This window comes from Taudactylus pleione, unplaced genomic scaffold, assembly GCF_031769625.1.
Source record: "Taudactylus pleione unplaced genomic scaffold, aTauple2 ptg000977l, whole genome shotgun sequence".
Classification (NCBI taxonomy): domain Eukaryota; kingdom Metazoa; phylum Chordata; class Amphibia; order Anura; family Myobatrachidae; genus Taudactylus; species Taudactylus pleione.
Genome location: NW_028285378.1, coordinates 4,182,875 through 4,202,248, shown reverse-complemented (window position 1 = coordinate 4,202,248; position 19,374 = coordinate 4,182,875). Strand labels below are relative to the sequence as shown.

Genomic DNA, 19,374 nt, shown 5'->3' with positions numbered 1-19,374 from the left:
AAGGGATACAGAAGAATAATAAAACTAAAGAATGGTAGGAAAATAAATTGAAATAAAAATAAATATGCACGTTTGATACCTTTCTCAAAAGAGCTTAAACATTTATTGGTATGAGGCAGGTCCAGATACTGTTGGTAAATGTCCTGGTATGGAGCAATAAACCTACATTGTCCCTAGCTTTTCCTTTGTTGCAAGTGCTTGATGTCAGTCTTCGCTTTGCTTGTCAAGTGCAGAGACGTACACTTGGTCACAGCGGGGTAGCGGTCGCTGTCCCCGGCGGCCGAGGATGACGTCCCTAATCTGTGGGATTAGTGATGGCTGGTCCGTTGGTAGTGTCTGCTTCTTCCTTCCCTTGTTCAGTCTTTGTCCAACCTACCTTTGGTACTTTTTCATGGATAAGATTGCTTCAGAAATCTACTTCCTTTTGTATGGAAAGCTGTTAAAAAATATAAAAAAACGGAGCGTTGTGATTTCAAAATGAATATCAGCACATGAGCTTTCCGCTCTTTTTGGAACATTTCCGTTAGTTTTTTAATATTTTTTTCCTAAAGCTTTCCATATAAAAGGAAGTAGATTTCTGAAGCAATCTTATCCATGAAAAAGTACCAAAGCCAGGTACGAAACGCGTTGGACAAAGACTGAACAAGGGGAGGAAGAAGCGGACACTACCAGCAGACCAGCCGTCACTAGTCCTGCAGATAAGTGACGTCATCCTCGGCCGCCGTGGACAGCCACCGCTACCCTACCGGGATCAAGTGCTGACAACAAAGGAAAAGGTAGGGACAGTGTAGGTTTATTGGTCCATATCAGGACATTTACCAACAGTATCTGGACCTGCCTCATACCTCACTCAAAAGAGCTTAAACAATTTTCTTGTTCAGGGTCCATAGGCTCCACAGGGAGACCTTGGGGTGTAGTGATGGGAACCAAATCTGGGCACCACGCAGTTAAAGCTTTCAGCTCCCAGGATGCACTGGGTCCACTCTCCCTACACCCCGTCCCTGAGCCAGAGGCACCTCAGTTTGAGTTGATGCCTGGCAGGAGCTGGGTCACTGTTAACGCAGAGGGGCTACTTATTAACCCCTAAAGCTATTTTATTTATTTTCTGATTTGATGGTTTTTTTTTTTTTAACTGTCTTCAGAGCGCACAGCAACAGACAGTACATTGGATGTCTGTGCTGCCGCGCCGCCAGTACCGATCTGGGGATCTCGGCGGAACCCCGGGGTCCTGGCTAGCTGGGCCCCGCGGACTTCCCAGACTGCGACCGGATGTACGGGGACAAGGTAAGGCAGGTATTAACAGTCATTGCCTCTGGTCTCTGGACAGACCGGAGGCGCTGAGGTGGACGCAGGCCCCCCATACCCTACGCTTCCACTAGACCGCCAGGGACAGTATCAGCGCGGAAAGCCAGCATCCCAGGGGTTAATATTCAGCCAGGGGAGTCAGTCTTCCCTGTTGTAGTGGCTCCTCCCCTTAGCTCAGTGTGCCTTTCCACTGCGGTATGGCTTTGCTGAGCTGTCTCCTCTTGTGGCCACAGCCCCTCTGAGGTCTTCGGCGGCCATTTTCTCTGGTGGCTTATCGCAGTGTGTGGTCCAGTCCCCCTGCATACCTATCCCTTGGGTTGAGGTGCAGCACTATAGCCTTCCCAGACACTGAATCTGGGTAGTTGAATGTAGTTCCACTTTGCAGTATACTTTCTGCATTGTATGTAACTTGTGCTAGCACTGCCTGTCTGTGTCTCTCTTCCTAACTGTCAGCATATATCTATACCTCTAATTCTGCCCTAATACAGGTGTAGTTAAGGTGGTTCTTTTACTTCACATATATAAAAGATAATATTTGTGAGGTCTGACACATACTGTTGTGTGCTGCACTGTGCCATATTTAGGCAAAGGGCTCCTGCAGCTTACCAAAGTGTCAGACAGGACCGGTGTGTTGCATACTTAGGAAGTGTGCTCCTGCAGCTTACCCAGGCATAATACAGGACCTGTATATTGTTTCCTACTAGTATCCTACATACACGGTGGTTGCATTATACCCAATGCCATTTAGTCTGCAGCTATGTCTAGCAAAGGCAGGAGTATCAAAAGGCATCTGCCCCCATACAGCTATCAGGCAAGTTATGGGCTGCAGGCTTAAGGAGGAGGATTATATATATATATATATATATATATATATATATATATATATATATATGAGAGAGAGAGATTGATTTCATTATCAAGGCAAAAAGGTCTGGAGTTGATTGTAGGTGTGACATTTGCATTTGGAATCAGTTGCTGTTGACTCTCAATATGAGATCCAAAGAGCTGTCACTATCAGTGAAGCAAGCCATCATTAGGCTGAAAAATCAAAACAAACCCATCAGAGAGAGCAAAAACATTAGGTGTGGCCAAATCAACTGTTTGGAACATTCTTAAAAAGAAAGAACGCACCGGAGAGCTCAGCAACACCAAAAGACCCGGAAGACCACGGAAAACAACTGTGGTGGATGACTGAAGAATTATTTCCCTGGTGAAGAAAAACCCCTTCACAACAGGTGGCCAAATCAAGAACACTCTCCAGGAGGTAGGTGTATATGTGTCAAATTCAACAATCAAGAGAAGACTTCACAAGAGTGGATATAGAGGGTTCACCACAAGATGTAAACCATTGGTGAGCCTCAAAAACAGGAAGACCAGATTAGAGTTTGCCAAACAACATCTAAATAAGCCATTACCGTTCTGGAACAACATCCTATGGACAGATGAGACAAAGATCAACTTGTACCAGAGTGATGATGGGAAGAGAAGAGTATGGAGAAGGAAAGGAACTGCTCATGATCCAAAACATACCACCTTATCAGTGAAGCATGGTGGTGGTAGTGTCATGGCGTGGGCATGTATGGCTGCAATGGAACTGGTTCCCTTGTATTTATTGATGATGTGACTGCTGACAAAAGCAGCAGAATGAATTCTGAAGTGTTTCGGGCAATATTATATGCTCATATTCAGTCAAATGCTTCAGAACTCATTGGACGGCGCTTCACATTGCAGATGGACAATGACCCAAAGCATACTGCAAAAGCAACCAAAGAGTTTTTTAAGGTTAAAAGTGGAATGTTATGCAATGGCCAAGTCAATCCCCTGACCTGAATCCGATTTGAGCATGCATTTCACTTGATGAAGACAAAACTGAAGGGAAAATGCCGCAAGAACAAGCAGGAACTGAAGACATTTGCAGTAGAGGCCTGGCAGAGCATCACTAGGGATGAAACCCAGCGTCTGGTGATGTCTATGCGTTCCAGACTTCAGGCTGTAATTGCCTGCAAAGGATTTGCAACAAAGTATTAAAAAGTGAAAGTTAGATTTAGGATTGTTTAGTTTGTCCCATTACTTTTGGCCCCTTAAAAAGTGGGAGGCACATATAGAAACCGTTGTAATTCCTACACCGTTCACCTGATTTTGATGTACTTACCCTCAAATTAAATCTGAAAGTCTGCAGTTAAAGCACATCTTGTTTGTTTCATTTCAAAGCCATTGTGGTGGTGAATAGAGGCCAAAATATTAAAATTCTGTAAATGTCCCAATATTTATGCACCTGACTGTGTATAATATATATAGAATCCGGCGCTGTAAGTCTCCCGAGGGGGTTATGACAGCAGGATGTAATGCCCTCTTTGAGGTTGTCACATCAAGTTCAGGAGATACAGGTCCCTCCTGTACAGCCACCATGGGAAGACACACTCTCTAACTCGGTACAGAGTCTGATGGCTACATCTCATGCCTTTCAAACCATGTTGCAAGGTGGGGAACCTCTACCCAGTAAACCCTTTACACGTCCTGTGTTATCGTCACAGATGCTGATCTCTCTAACCCTGACTCCGCTCTGGAGGAGGATGAGAGTCGGTCAGAAATTGTTATTACTGCTTGGTGCGAGCTGTCAGATCCATCTTAATAATAGAAGATGACGAGCCAGCCCCTAAATCCAAGCACCCTCTGTTTAATCGACAGTAACTTCAGCAGAATTCCCTGTATCTGATCATCTAGCTGAACTCATGGCTGCAGCCTGGCATTCGCCTGGTAAGAGGTTTCATACTAACCTCATGTTTCTCTTTTCCTGTGGCTCATTGTGCAAAATGGGAAACGCCCCTTGCAGTGGATTCACATGTTACGCGTTTAATTAAAAGCACTAAGTTGACTATTCCTAGGCTTACTTCCTTGAGGGATCCTACGGATAGGAAAGTGGAAGCTTGCCTGAAATCAATATACTCTCTTCCAGGGGACGTTGCCCGTCCACTCATGGCTGTTTCATGGGTGGCTAAAGCTATAGAGAACTGGGCTGACGCACTTTGAAGACTTTTTTCCCTCAGATGCTTCTAGGGATCAGATGTCTTTTGTTGCTCACATTCGAGATGCAGCTTCCTATATTGGAGAAGCGTCGGTGGTTGCCAGTCTCCTAACCTCCAGAGTCTCGGCCGCGGCTGTGTCTGCCAACCGTACCCTGTGGCCACGCTCATGGATCGCAGATGCGGATTCCAAGAAAGGCCTAGAACCTACAATAGGGAGATCTTGTTTGACTCAGTCCCTGACAAGTTTGTAACCATGTTGGCAGCATCAGAAACTACTTTTCTGCTTTCAGCAACTGCATTTATTAGGCCTCGGACTACATCATTTAAGTTCTTTCGTCCTCAGGGAAAGACTAAAGGTTAGTCCTTTCCTAGGCAGTCGGCTTCCACTAGGGCCGCCACACCCAGAACCAAGCAGACCTGGAACACCAGACTGCTTCAAAACCCGAGGCTATCCCAGAGCCGGAGGCCGACTTCTTCATTTTGCCCAGTGGTGGTGTCAAACCACTACAGATGCTTGGGTAAGAGAAGTGGTCTCTCACTGGTACGCCCTCTCATTTCTCAGACTGCCTCCCCACCAGTTTTTTTACGCAGACCCTCCTTCAGACCGGAACAAGGCCTTACAATACAGTCCTTGCTGCAAGCAGGTGGAGTTGTGCCGGCCCACTATCTCAGTGAGGGACTGGTTATTCTACTATTTTTACTTCAGAAGCCGAATGGGATGACTTCCTATCCTCAACCTCAAATTCTTGAACAAATTCCTCAGGGACCTCAGTTTCAGGATGGAAACCCTACGCCCCATCATCCTAGCAATGGAGTCTGGGGGACTTTATGGTATCTCTGGATATTCAAGATGCGTACCTTTTAGCGCCCTCACATCAGCAATATCTCCAGTTTGCTATACAGCAACACTTCCAATTTCAGGCTCTGCCCCTTGGACTATCCACAGCTCCACGGGTTTTCACCCAAATTATAGCTATCATTGTGGCCCAACAACGTGGTCATGGTGTCCGACTGTTACTATATCTGGATTACCTGCTCTTAGCAGGATCTCCAGAAGTGCTTCACCGCCATCTGCAGTTAGCCATTGCTTTCCTGCACAAGCGCGGATGGTTAATCAATTGGAAAAAGTTCTCCCTGAATCCCTAACAGAGTGATTCATCTGGGAGCCCTGCTAGATTCTCAGGATCAGAGAATCTTTTTGACATCAGATAAGATCTCCACACTTCAACTAAGAGTACGCAGATGTCTCCACAGTCGCCGAGTGTCGATCCACTCAGCAATGCAGGTTCTGGGATTCATAGTGTCCACTTTCGACATGGTGGAATATGCTCAGTTCCATTTCAGGGCTTTGCAAAGGCTGATCCTTTCCAGGTGGAACGGGTTACCCCATCGGATCAAAGCTCTGACAATGGTGTTTTAGCCAGAGTTGTGTCTGTCTCTATCTTGGTGGCTACAGACACCTCGTCTAATCATGGGTCGCCCCCTTTTGGATCCTGGACTGGGTAATCCTAACAATGGATGCCAGTCTCTCTGGGGCGCAGTGACCGGCCCTCACTCCTTTCAGGGGCGTGCAACAGCAGTCGAAGCAATTCTCCCAATCAACAGATGGCAGGCGTCAATGGCAGAAGTGTCCCACTTTCTGACATGGCCGGAGTGTCACCTCCCGGCCATTTCGGCAGTGTTCATTTCGGGAGTTCTCAATTGGGAAGCGGACTTTCTCAGCCATCACGACGTGCATCCAGGGGAATGGTGTCTCTTCACCAAGAGGTGTTTGAACTCCTAGTGGACAGATGGGGCCTCCCAGAGGTGGACCTCATGGCCTTCTGTGACAATCATACCAGTGTACGGGTCCAGAACAAGAGATGCCGATGCAAGCTTGGTGGCTCTGTCAGTGAAGTGGACCTTCCAGTTTGCGTACCGATTTCCTCCTGTATCCCTGCTTCCTCGAATTCTTTGGAAATTCATGCAGGGCGGAGGCACGGTCCTGCTGGTGGCTCCAGACGTCATTGGTACTCAGATCTTCAGAGTCTCTCCATCGACACTCCGTTCTTGCTCCCCCAGCGTCCGGATCTGTTATCTCCGGGTCCTTGCCTTCACCCGGACTTGGGTCGTCTGTCTTCAGACATCCATCCTAAGGTCCAGGGGATTCTCTGGCTCAGTCATCAGTACAATGCTTCGAGTGCGTAAACCTGCCTCAGCAAGGATCTACCACAGATTGTGGTGTCGCTCTCGGGATTACGACCCTCAGGTGTTTCGTATTTCCAGAATATTGGTATTCCTTTTAGCTGGTTTGGACCTCTGCCTACGTCTGGCCTCGTTGAAAGTACATGTCTCTGCACTGTCAGTGTGGTTCCAACGAAGGATAGCTCTGCTCCCGGATATTCACACCTTTTTTCAAGGTGTTCACCGGATTCAAATACCCTTTGTCCCTCCCCCCGTGGCTCTTTGGGATTTGGCGGTTCTTCGGACCCTCCAGGGTCCGCCATTTGAACCACCAGATTCGGTGGCCCTCAAGTGGTTAACAGCTAAGACACTCTCTCTCTCTCCTGGCAATTACTTCAGCCAGGAGGGTGTCGGAACTGGGAACTGTCTCCTGTCATCCTCTTTTTCTGATCTTTCACCAGGATAGGGCTGTGCTTCTCACCCGCCCTGAGTTTCTTCCTAAAAGTGGTTTCTAATTTCCATGTTAATTAGGAAATTATTGTACTGGGCTTTCAGTCACCAGACCTATAGGCAGGTGAGGCCTCATTGGATGTGGTCCGTGCTCTCGGGATATACGTGGACCATACCACTTCCCTTCGGAAATCGGACTCCTTGTTTGTGCTCCTTGGTTTTCACAAAAAAGGATGGCCAGCCAATAAACAAGCATTGGCTAGATGGCTTCGTATGACTATCTCAGAGGCTTGCACGCAGGATGGCCTGCCTGTTCCGGCTTCTGTTAAGGCTCATTCTACTCGTTCTGTGGGCCCCTCGTGGGGCAGCTTGCCGTGGCGCCTCGGCTGTTCAGCTTTGTAAGCCAGCCACGTGGTCTTCCATCCAGACCTTTCTGGATGGAAGGACTGCTTTGGGACATCCCCAAGGTCTCCCTGTGGAGCATATGGACCCTGAAGAAGAAAATGAGAGTTAAGGTAAGAACTTGCCTTTGTTAACTCTATTTCTTAGAAGTCCATAGGGTCCACAGGGCACCCTCCGTGATGCACCTGGCTTCTTATGGGCTGTGTTACAGGACACCAGTTTCCCGTCTCCTTCTCTGTGAGTGTGATTCTTGAGTGTTCCAGTCTTCTTTCTCTCTCTATCTCTCTCATCTCTATCTCTCTCCTCTCTCTCTCCTGCTCCGGCTTTTGGCTACTTACAAACTGAGGTGGGGCGAGGTGTAAGGAGAGTGGACCCAGTGCATCCTGGGAGCTGAAAGCTTTAACTGTGTGGTGCCCGGATTTGGTTCCCATCACTACACCCCAAATTCTCCCTGTGGACCCTATGGACTTCGAAGAAAGAGTTAACAAAGGTATCTTTTCATTATTGGTATCAGATGTGCATATTTTTATTAAAAAAAATTTCCTACCATTCTTTAATTGTATTATTTTTCTCTATCCCTTCAGTTTGTCTTCTTTTCCTTTATCTTCTCCCAGCTACTTTTATTCCCACCCTTTCCTAACCATGAACATGAGCGCTCGTTTTTACAAATTTTTACCATGAGATCACGTTAACTGAGCAGCTTTCCCAATTACATACCAGCGCAGTTTATTTCTATATTTTGTATTACCACCAGACTCTGCCACCAGGAGGAGCATCTCGCCTTCACTCTCCCATGACTACAACATCCGCGGCCCACACTGCCCCCTCTGCAATGCACAATATAAAACCAACTGTGCAATATAACTCTGATTTATTGACGCAGCTTAATAACTACAAAAATCAGATCCGGGACTCTGATTTGTTGCAATGTGTGGCTGCTCACTTGGCCCAGCTGCAATGCTCTGAGAACTCTGCCCCAAACCAACTGGAACATGTGTGTGTGAGAGAACACATGACAAAAGAGACCGATAACACATCTAGTGAGGAGGGTAACTCTGATATGAACGTGGCTCCTGTGAGAGATACCAGTTGTCAGACCAGCATCATCAAGTCTAAAAAAAGCCCAAAGAGAACAGAAAAAAAAATAAAAACTGTGAAATATCTGCTGGGAGAGATAAAGGCATTAGTGGCAGATCAAGGTACGGAGAAGGTTTTGTTATAAATAGAATAGTGTAATAATATTCCCCTATAGCATTATAAACGTATTTATTTGGGTGAAGTCATATGTAAACGTTGGGTATGAGAAGGTTGTAAGCCAATACAAGCGGGAATAATTTAGATGAAGCAATATGACACTTCATCAAACATTCTATTTTGTGATCCTACTCATCCAAAGCACCTTATGTCACTGTCCCGGATCTCAGGCTGTTACAAGAGAGTTGATCAATAGAAATAGGTGGGAATTGCATATCAACACAGACAGAAAGTGAAACAATATGATGGGTAGGGCAGGACCTTTCTGATATCCAACTGAGATGTTATATGGCAGATCTGGCAACTTTTCTCATGTGGAAGGCAAATTATGACTTTTAGAAGAAGCTGTTGAATGTCCCAGGAAAATAAGGGCTTAAACAATTATTCTGGAGGGAAGCCTCATTGTATTTCTGTAGCTTTGTTTTCTCAAAGAATAGTTTGTTTATTATGTCAATTCTGTCTCCCAATTCTCTGTGCTTACAGATGACGGGGAGGCGCTGCGACTGGTTGAGGAGTTGGAACACATGTCTGTGCTGCCTGATGTAGTCGGAAGCAGCAATGTACATGCGGAGATTGCTATTGCTCTGCAGCCCTTGAGAAGTGAGAATGCTCAGCTTCGGAGGTAACTGATCTTTAGTACAACCAAATGTTATATCACAGACTTAATATTATGTGCTTAACCAAGTCTGTGTGACAGCTACATTTTATTCTGTACTAAGTAAGATTACTGGTCTACAATGATTATTGCTGGCGGTATGAAATCTCATGATATCCTTAAAATGGTTTTCTTCTGGGGAACTTAATCTGACCCAGTAGGTGTGTGTAATGGATATACTGTGTTTATTACTGTAAAAGAAGGATATGTCACATTGGATACAAGGATTTTTCAGTGATAATAAAGCAGAGTAAACCATTGTGCCAATCACTTATTTCAAGTAACAATTTTTCAGGCGACTACGAATTTTAAACCAGCAGCTTCGAGATCGGGAGAGGGTAATGAGATCTGACGAGCAGAACTACGAATGTGAGTTATTGGGGAATCTCTGCATCCACACAACTGTTCTCTTTTGTGTTGTTGCGAAGTTATGAAAGAAAATCAAAAACCTTAACCATAGAAATAAACAATGTATTTATTGCAAAGTACTCTTACTGCATGACCCCAATGCTCAGTTATTGATGCAACCTAGATCTCTCTTGGGAGCGGTTTCTATGTTGCTGTTGTATGATGTCTCTGATGTAGTCAGTCATGGAAAGCTTCCTTGGAGAACACCAAATTGCATATAACTAAGCAACTGAATGAGCCAAGAGGGGTTATAAATAAACTGTCTGCGTTAGCACAGTAAGAAAAGGAGCAGGACAGTTATTGTCCTTTCTACTTCAGGGTCTATAGGGGTCCACAGGGTGACCTTGGGGTATAGCTGGATCCTCGGGCACCACGGAGTTAAAGCTTTGAGCTGCTCCCAGGATGCACTTGGGTCCATCCTCCTCTATACCCCACCCCCGAGCCACAGGCACCTCAGTTTAAGCTGGTGCCCGGCCGGAGTCGGGAAACTTTTTATTTTTTAACTTAGTTAAATTTATTTTCTACTTCAGGGTCCATAGGGGGTCCACAGGGTTGACCTTGGGGTATAGGTTGGGAACCAAATCCGGGCACCACGCAGTTAAAGCTTTTAGCTCCCAGGATGCACTTGGGTCCACTCTCCCTATAACCCCACCCCCCAGCCAGAGGCACCTCAGTTTAAGTTGGTGCCCGGCCGGAGTCGGGTCACCGTTACTGCAGGGGGGCTGCTTAGCAGCCCCTAAGCTTAAAAGAGTTTTATTTTATTATTTTTTACTACTCTTCAGAGCGGCAGCATCAGACTGTCCAATGGACGTCTGAGCTGCCGCTCCTACACCCCGCCGGCGCTGCGACGCCAGTACAGATCTGGGGATCGCAGCGGGACCCCAGAGTCTGTACTAGCCGGGCTCTGGAGGAATCCCTGGGCTGCTGCCGGATCGACGGGGACAGGTAAGTCGCGTGGTCACCGCTTGCGGTGATCCACGTGTGAATATGCAGCCTTATGCCTCCGGTCTCTGGGGACAGACCGGAGGCGCTAGCGGTGGCGGCGGGCTCCCCCTCCATGGAGGCATACCCCGCGTGTCCACAGCCCACCAGGGATTATAGCGGCAGCGGGAGCCGGCATCCCGGGGGGTTAATTGCTAGCCAGGGGAGGAAGCCTTCCCTGTCTAGCGGCTCCTCCCCTCAGCTCAGCGCGCCTTTCAATACTACAGTCTGGCGTCGCTGAGCTGCTTCCTGCGCGGGCCACGCTTCTTCTGAGGTCTCCAGCGGCCATTATCTCTCGGTGGTGCTGCAGAACTCCTAGGAGGACAGTGAGCCCAGTCCCCCTGCGTACCTGGCCATTTGGGTGAGTGTACACAGCGCTATAGCCTTCCCAGACACTGAATCTGGGCAGTTGAATGTAGCGACATTGTGCAGTATATTATATGTCATGCTTATGTATGTATATATATTTTTCTGCATTGTATGTGACTTTTGCTAGTGCTGATTGTCTGCTTTTTCTCTCACCTGTCAGTGTATATCTATCCCTTTTCTTTATCTGCCCTAATACAGGTGTACCTGGGGTGGTTCTGAGACCTCACATATATATATTTGTTAATATCTGTGAGGTTTGTCACATACTGTTGCGTGCTGCACGTTGCCATATTTTAGATGGAACTGTGAGTTGCATACGCTGATAATGGGTCCCTGCAGCTAATCTTAGCGTCAGTCAGGACCGGTATGGCGCTGCTTAATATTTCCGTCAAGATAGTCAGATATATCTGACCAGGAGATTGCACACGATACTGCACCCATTATTGCTATCCTGCAAGTCATAGCCTGCAGGAATTAGTGCGGAGGATTTTAACTCAGAAAGGTTTATGTATGCGGCGCCATCTGGTGGCGGGCCCCTTGCACGACCCCCTTAAAGGGCGGTTTATTTCTCAGGATCCTCTCCTTTGAGGATCGCCGGGCGGGCCCCATTGTCGTCACTCGCTTGGAGTTACTTCACCATACTGCCCTTTTGAACTCGGGGTATCTTGCAATTTCTTGCAATTTACCCCTGTGCAACAGACTGTCGCTCCCCGCCGGGGTTTTTCACAGTACATGAATTACCTCCGATACCACATCGGTCTGTCATTCCCCTTGCAGGGATTACCACAACGGCCACCCTGGTGGATGTTGTTTTATAGAAATACTAATTGGCGTGATATATGCCCTGTGGTTACTGACCAGTGGCTCTGCCGTGAACTGGATGGTATATTCGGCTCTTTCCCTCTCACATGGGGGGAGCCGATTTCAAGTATTATTATCCCTGCTTTGGGGCTGGTAGCCAGGCTCATTCTAGATATAGAGAATGTCGATCCTGCACCAGTATCATACATCTCCCGTTTTCTGCCCAGCGGGTGGATCTCATAGCGGGAGTCTGGCTGTCGCCAGATACGAGGAGTCACAAAGGCCTCCTGTTTCCCATTCCCTGAGGGTCCTCACAAGTAATGGAAATCCCCTTCTGGGATGGATTTGTATGTTAATCATCGGGTTACAGGCATTAATACGCCTCCCATCCCGGCCTGGACGGATTTTACGGATCCGTAGGTGGTAACTTTGCCTGAAATCAATGTACTCGTTTTCAGGGCCTGTTGCCCGTCCTACCATGGCCATCGCAGGGTGATGCTTTTGTGACGTTTTTCCCCTCCAACACGTCCTGAGGTTCAAATATCTTTTGCCGCTCACATAAAATATGCAGTGGTCATATGTGGGATTACCTCATGGGATGCCGGTCTTCTAACTTTCAGGGTTTCGGCGGCGTCTGTATCCGCCGCAGTACCCTATGGCTGCGTTATGGGAAAGCAGAGGTGCACACTCCTTCCATGGGGAAGATCTTGTTTGGTCCTGACCTTGACAAGATCGTTGCATCATTGGCAGTATCACTAATGGGGAGATACCGTCTTTAGCTACTCCCACTACATTCGGACTAACTCTGTTAAGTCTTTTTGTCCTCAGGGTCAGCCTAAAGGCCTGTTTTTTTCCTAGGCTGTCGGCCTCCATGGGGGCCACCATATCCAGTACCGAGCAGTCCTGGACTTCCGGACGACCCTGTTTCTACACCTGAGGATATACCCTCAGCCTGACGGGACAGGTCTACATCTGGGGAATTTCCAGAGTGAGGTACTGATTCTCAACGGCCTCTCATTGCTCAGGCAGCCTCCTCACAGGCATTGTTACACGGGCCCTTCTTCAGACCTGATCAGGGCCTTACAGTCCCAGAAAGCTATACAGTCTTTGTGGTAAGCAGAGCTATTTCGGCCAACCTCACTATCTCAGTGAGGGACTGGTTGTTCTACTTTCTTTCTGGGGCGGTGACCGACTGGTCCTCATTTGCCTATACTCTGTCTCAAATCCCTGAATCAGATTCCAACGGTGCCTGGACTCAGGTGGAATCGTCCATGCTCCATCATCCGACGTTTGGAACCTGGGGATTTTAGGGTATATCTGAGTATTCAGGATACGTACCTACGGGTACGTACAGAGCCATCTCATCAGCAGGGGTTCAGGTTTGCTGTGCCACAGCAACACTTGTAAGTTTCGGGCTCTGCCTTTTGGGACTGTCCTCAACTCCACCGGGGTTTACCAGCCTTATGGATTTTCTGACAGTTCACCTGTTCAGGGTATCCGAATGCTCCTTTCTCTGGACGGTCTCCTGCTTTTAGCAGGATCACCAAGGTACTTTACCGCCAGGTCAGGATAACCGTGGCTTCTTCTCGGCACAGATAATTAGTCAACGGAGAAAAAGTCCTCCCTACATCCCTCACAGGGTTTTCTTCATCTGGGAGCACTGCTGGATTCTCAGACTCTGAGAATTTTTCTGGCGTAAGACAAGATCTCCACTCTTCAACTTGGAGTGTGCGGATATCTACGCATTCGACATATGTCATTACTCTTTGTGATGCGCGGTCTACCAGAGTGTCTACCTTTTGGTAGGGTGGAATGTGCTCAGTTCCATTCCAGACCTTGCCATAATTGACTCCCCTCCAGATGGATCGAGTTTTTCCCATCGGATCGATGTTCGAACGATGATACTTTCTCCAGAGGCGAGTTGGTCTCTGTCCGGGTGGCTATGGCCATCTCGTCCAGGGTGTTCTTTGCTACAGACAGTGTCTGGTCCGCATTCGTTTCGGGGCAGTTGGACGTCTGTCGTTTCTGTCCTGCCACTTAACTTGTTGATGCTTTAGGCTGTCTTGGACCTTCACTCTGGCCTAACCCATATGTCACGGTAAACCTGAATAGGTTCAGTCCGACAGTGTCACAACAGTGACTTCCATCTAGGCAACACTGGTAGTTGGGTGGCAATGTCAGGTATGTCATCCATTCTGGCATAGTCCAAGGGTCTTCTCCTGGCTAACTCTGCAGTGTTTATTCCCGGAGCTCTCCATTGGGAAGCGGGCTTCCTCAGCTGTTGCGACGTGCATCCCGGGGACTAGTCTCTTCTCCAAGAGAGGTTTCAACTCCTGGTGAGCAGAGGGGGCCTCCCTGAGGGGATTGATCCTCATGGCCTTCTGACTTGATCACACATTACCGGTGTTACAGTCCAGCTCCAGGAGTACTGAAGCTACCTTCAGTGACTCTTTGTCAGTGAAGTGGTCCTTCCACTTTGTGTACCTGTGTCCTCCGGTCTCCCTTCTTCCTCGAGGTCTTCGGAAGTTTAATTCGAGACGGAGGGGCTTTCCTTCTGGGGGCTCCAGTTCGTCCCAGACATCACTGGTACTGAGATTTTCGGAGTCTCCTCATCGATACTCCGTTCCTACTGCTTCACTATCTGGACCTGTTGTCTCAGGGTCCTTGTTTTTCCCTGGACCTGGATCGTTTGTCTTTGACTGCGCCCCTACTGTGGTCCTAGGGCTTCCCTGGCTCTGTCTTCATTGAGATGTTTAGAGCAGATAGGCCAGACTTTGCTGGGATCTGCCACGGACTGTGGCACACACATAATTCTTATGGTATCGTACCTGTCGATACGATCCTCCGGTGTCCAGGATTTTCAGATATTCTGGCATTCCTTCCGGCTGGCTTGGGTTTCACCCTTGGCCTGGCCTTCCTGACAGTGCGGATCTCTACACTGTCGGTATGGTTAAGATATGGAATTGCTCCGCTCTGGTATCCAGTTCATCCTTTGGAGTGTTTTCTGGATTATGCCTCCACTTGTCCTCCCTAGGGACTCCTGGGGAGTTAGTAGTGGTTCTTTGTTCCGTCCGGGGACAGTCAATGGAACTGCTGGTTGTGATAGCCATTACATGGTCTATTGTTTAAGCTCTCTCTCTCTCAGGGTGTTTAAATCAACCAGGAGAGTGTCTGAATTGGGAGCGTTCTCATGTGGCTCCCTCTTCTGGAGGGCATCATGTCAGGGTGTGAGTTGCTCTCGCCCTGTATTTCTTCTTAGAGTGGTTTTTAGGTTCCATATTATTCTGGAACTTATGGTACGGCCATTCAGTCCCCAGTCTTCTCGGCTGGTGTGGCCTCATTGACTGTGGTCCGGCCTCTTTGGCTTTATATGATCCGTTCAAGTTCCTTATGGTAATCGGACTCCTTATTGGTGGTCTGCGGTTTCTGGTTTTCACAGGAAACGATGGCCGGCCTATAATGAAATGTTGGCTGGATGGCCTCGTATGTCTTCCTCAGGGGCCTACCCATAGGTAGGCATTTCTGTCGTTGAGGCTTGTTTTTTCTCGGGTCATGTAACCCTCGTGGGCGGCTCGTTGTGGCGCCTCGGCTGTTTTGCCTTACTAGGTGTCCACGTGGTCTTCTGTCCAAACCTTTTTTTTTAAGGTTCTAGGCATTGGTTTCCTTTGCCTCTCAGGATGCTTCCTTTTTGGCGACGGATTCTCCTCTCAGCACAGGAGCGTCCCCACCCTTGGTTGAACTGCTTTGGGACATCCCCAAGGTCAACCCTGTGGACCCCCTATGGACCCTGAAGTAGAAAACAAGAGATATGGTAAGAACTTACCTTTGTTATCTCTGTTTCTACGAAGTCCATAGGGTCCACAGGGCGCCCGCCCTGACGCACCTGGCTTCATATGGGCTGTGTTACTGGTCACCGGTTTCCCGTCTCCTTTTCTGTGAGTATGGTTCTAGAGTGTTCCAGTTTTCTCTCTCTTTTTCTCTCCTCCTCCGGCCTTTGGCTACTTACAAACTGAGGTGCCTCTGGCTGGGGGGTGGGGTTATAGGGAGAGTGGACCCAAGTGCATCCTGGGAGCTAAAAGCTTTAACTGCGTGGTGCCCGGATTTGGTTCCCAACCTATACCCCAAGGTCAACCCTGTGGACCCTATGGACTTCGTAGAAACAGAGATAACAAAGGTAAGTTCTTACCATATCTCTTGTTTTTACTACCGGTTTTTTCTCCAGAGCGGTAGCGATGGGCTGTCTGTACAGACGCCCACGCTGCCGCTCCTCCCTGCTGGCGCCGCGACGCCAGTACTGAACTGGGGATCGGGGCGGAGGAAGCCAGAGTCTGTACTAGCCGGACTCTGGTTTTCCCCGGGACTGCTGCCGGAGACGCCGGGGAGATCAAGGTAAGCCGCGCACCGCTGATTAGCGGCGGTGCGCGGGTTCCTTTTAAACGCAGTCCCATGCCCCCGGTCTAGGGGGCAGACCGGGGGCGCTAGCGGTGGCGTGGGCTCCCCCTCCATTGGAGGCATACCCTGCCAGACCACTAGACCACCAGGGTGAATAACGCGGCAAGCGGGATGTCGGCAACCCGGGGGTTAATATGCTAGCCAGGGGAGGAAGCCTTCCCTGTCTAGCGGCTCCTCCCCTCAGCTCAGCGTGCCTTTCAGCTAGTAGTCTGGCGTCGCTGAGCTGCAGATACTCGGCCACTCCTCCTCTGAGGTCTCCAGCAGCCATTTTCTCCAGTGGCAGTGCAGATACTCAGGGAGCACGCGGACCGGTCCCCCTGTGTACCTCTCCCCTGCAAAAGGACAGTGTAGACAGCAGTATAGCCCTCCCAGATACTGAATCTGAGCAGGTTGATTGTAGTGGAAAGGTGCAGTGAGTATATCTTCCTGCATGGTATGTGACTTTTGCTAGTGCTGCCTGTCTGTGCTAATTTCTACTTACTGTCAGCCTATACCTATCCCTTTCCTTCTCCTACAAGCCCTACAGGTGTGCGGGGGAAGGGTGTTTCTACTGACCTCACTTAAATAGATCACGTATTTGTGAGGTCCGTCACATACAGTTGTGTGCTACACAGGGATATATTGTGGGCTGTTGTCCAGCACACTGGTGAGTGCGCACGTTTTCTTCCTATGTCATAACTGTATATTTAATTATATAGTCTGTCATGTCTGAGGAGGAGATTGAGCACTCCGTGGCTCCGGTATTGTTCTCCTGCAGGCGCTGTTCTGCAGGAGTGGATAGGGAGGATTTGTCACAGGACGGCCTGTGCGGACGTTGCCAGGCGGTCCCTGGTACGTCTAAACCTCATATGTCGCAGGAGCCACCATGGGCGATGTTTTCCCAGGTGCTGGTGTCCATCGCGGACCGTCTATCGGTCCCGACTGCCGTCCCTTCTAGGGCGTTGCCCCAGCCTACCATCCCCCATTCCCCGGGTGTCCCACAATTATTGCAGACTCCCCCGGGGTCTCAGCCTGTTGGTCCCTATGCGGGGTTGCCAATGTATATACAGTCCACCCCTGTGGCGCAGCAGGCTGTGGTGCCGTTTCAGGCTCCTGTGGCAGCTCCTCCACCCCGGGTGGATGCGCTTTCCCACACTGTCCAAGATTTGGCGGCAGCATCTTCGGCTTTTCAGTCGATGTTGCGCAGTGACGTGCCCTCCAGGGCGTCTAAACTCAGTTATGGCGCAGGCTGCGCATTTTTCGGACTCTGAGGGGTCCTCGGATGATGGTGAGGTGCAGGATGACTCAGCCTCAGATGCCTCAGTCCAGGAGGTAGACACTAAGTCTTCCATCAATGTGCGGGCCATTCTTCTGATTGAGGATGAGGCACCCGCTCCCAAGTCGAGGTATCCTAGTTTTAAAAAAGCTAAGGTTACTTCTGCAGCGTTCCCCTTGTCTGATCTGCAGCGTTCCCCTTGTCTGATCAGTTGACGGATCACATGGCGGTGGCCTGGCAGACGCCTAGTAAGCGATTCCTGCCATAGAAGTGGTTGGCGTCCAATTATCCGTTTCCGGAGGCGCATTGTAAGAAATGAGAAACTCCGCCTGCGGTCGATTCCCATGTAACACGCCTCATCAGGAGTTGTTAGGACAGATGAGGGATGCCGCTTCCTACATTGGAGAAGCATTTTTGGATGCTAGCCTGCTGACCTCTAGGGTTTCGGCGGCAGCAGTGTCTGCTCGCAGATCCTTGTGGTTGAGGTCTTGGAGATTCAAAGAAAGGCTTGGAGGCCTTACCTTTTAATGGAGAGTTACTGTTTGGTCCGGACCTGGACAAAATAGTAGATACCCTGGCAAAATCCAAGTCAGGCTTCCTCCCTTCAGCTACGACACCTGCTGAGGTCCAGAGCTCGGCCTTTCGCTCCTTTCGGGTTCAGGGCAAGGCAAAGGGCCAGTCCTTCCCGAGGCAGTCCGCAACCAAGACCGCCTCAAAGCCAAAGAAGCAAGCCTGGAGTGCTAGGCGCCCTTCTTCCAAGCAAAAAGATAAGCCTTCTGCATGATGGGACGGGCCTCCCTCTGGGGGACCCCAGAGTGGGAGGCCGACTTCTTCAATTCGCCCAGTGCTGGCACAATACCACCACGGATGCCTGGGTGCGAGAAGTGGTCTCCCAGGGGTACGCCCTGTCTTTTCGGCACAGGCCGCCTCGCCAGTTTTTTGCACGAGTCCTTCTCAGAAAAAAAACAAGGCCTTGCAGGTCCAGGAAGCCATAGAGGCCTTGCTGACGGCGGGGGTCATTATACTCGTACCACAATCTCAACGTGGGATGGGGTATTACTCTACGCTGTTTCTGGTGCAGAAACCCAATGGCTCTCATCGCCGCATCCTCAATTTGAAGTCCCTGAACAGGTTTCTCAGGGTTCCCATATTCAGGATGGAAACTTTGCATTCTATCATTCTGGCGATGGAACCAGGGGATTATATGGTCTCCCTGGATATCCAGGACGCCTACCTCCATGTGCCTATAGCAACATCGCACCAACGGTTTCTGCGGTTTGCTATTCTCCACTACCAATTCAGGGCTCTACCCTTTGGCCTCTCCACGGCACCAAGGGTATTTACCAAGGTGATGGCGGTCATGGCGGCTCACCTTCGGAGCCAGGGGATACGGTTGCTACCGTATCTAGACGACCTCCTCTTGCTGGCAAGCTCCCCGGAGGTACTGATTCAGCATCTCCACCTGACGGTCGCTTGTCTACAGGCGCACGGGTGGTTGATCAACTGGAAGAAGTCCTCCCTCATCCCATCACAGCGGATGGTTCATTTGGGGGCCCTGCTGGACTCTCGTCAGCAACGGATATTTCTGACTCCAGAGAAGGTCTCCTCCTTACAGCTGCGGATTCACAATTGTCTGAGCAGTGGCAGAGTGTCGGTGCACTCAGCGATGAGAGTTTTGGGGTCCATGGTGTCGGCATTCGACATGGTGGAGTTTGCCCAGTTCCATTCCAGGCCCCTGCAGAGACTGATTCTTTCGGAATGGAATGGATTGCCACACAGGATCCGCTCTCAGATGCTGGTGTTGTCCTCGGAGGTGCGTCTGTCCCTGGCCTGGTGGCTACAGACGGCTCATC

At 49.3% G+C, this 19,374-nt stretch overlaps 1 protein-coding gene across 4 annotated transcripts in view; it reads left to right on the top strand.

Moving 5' to 3' along the window:
* Positions 1-19,374, top strand: part of CCDC14 (coiled-coil domain containing 14) — an 85,386-nt gene that overhangs the window by 15,407 nt on the left and 50,605 nt on the right. For 3 of the 4 annotated variants that reach the window (XM_088460726.1, XM_088460727.1, XM_088460728.1), the window contains 3 exons: positions 8,101-8,545; positions 9,084-9,222; positions 9,551-9,624. In XM_088460726.1, the coding sequence (XP_088316852.1) occupies positions 8,101-8,545; positions 9,084-9,222; positions 9,551-9,624 (658 nt within the window). The remainder of the gene's footprint in view (positions 1-8,100; positions 8,546-9,083; positions 9,223-9,550; positions 9,625-19,374) is intronic. The other variant, XM_088460729.1, reaches the window with a different exon arrangement.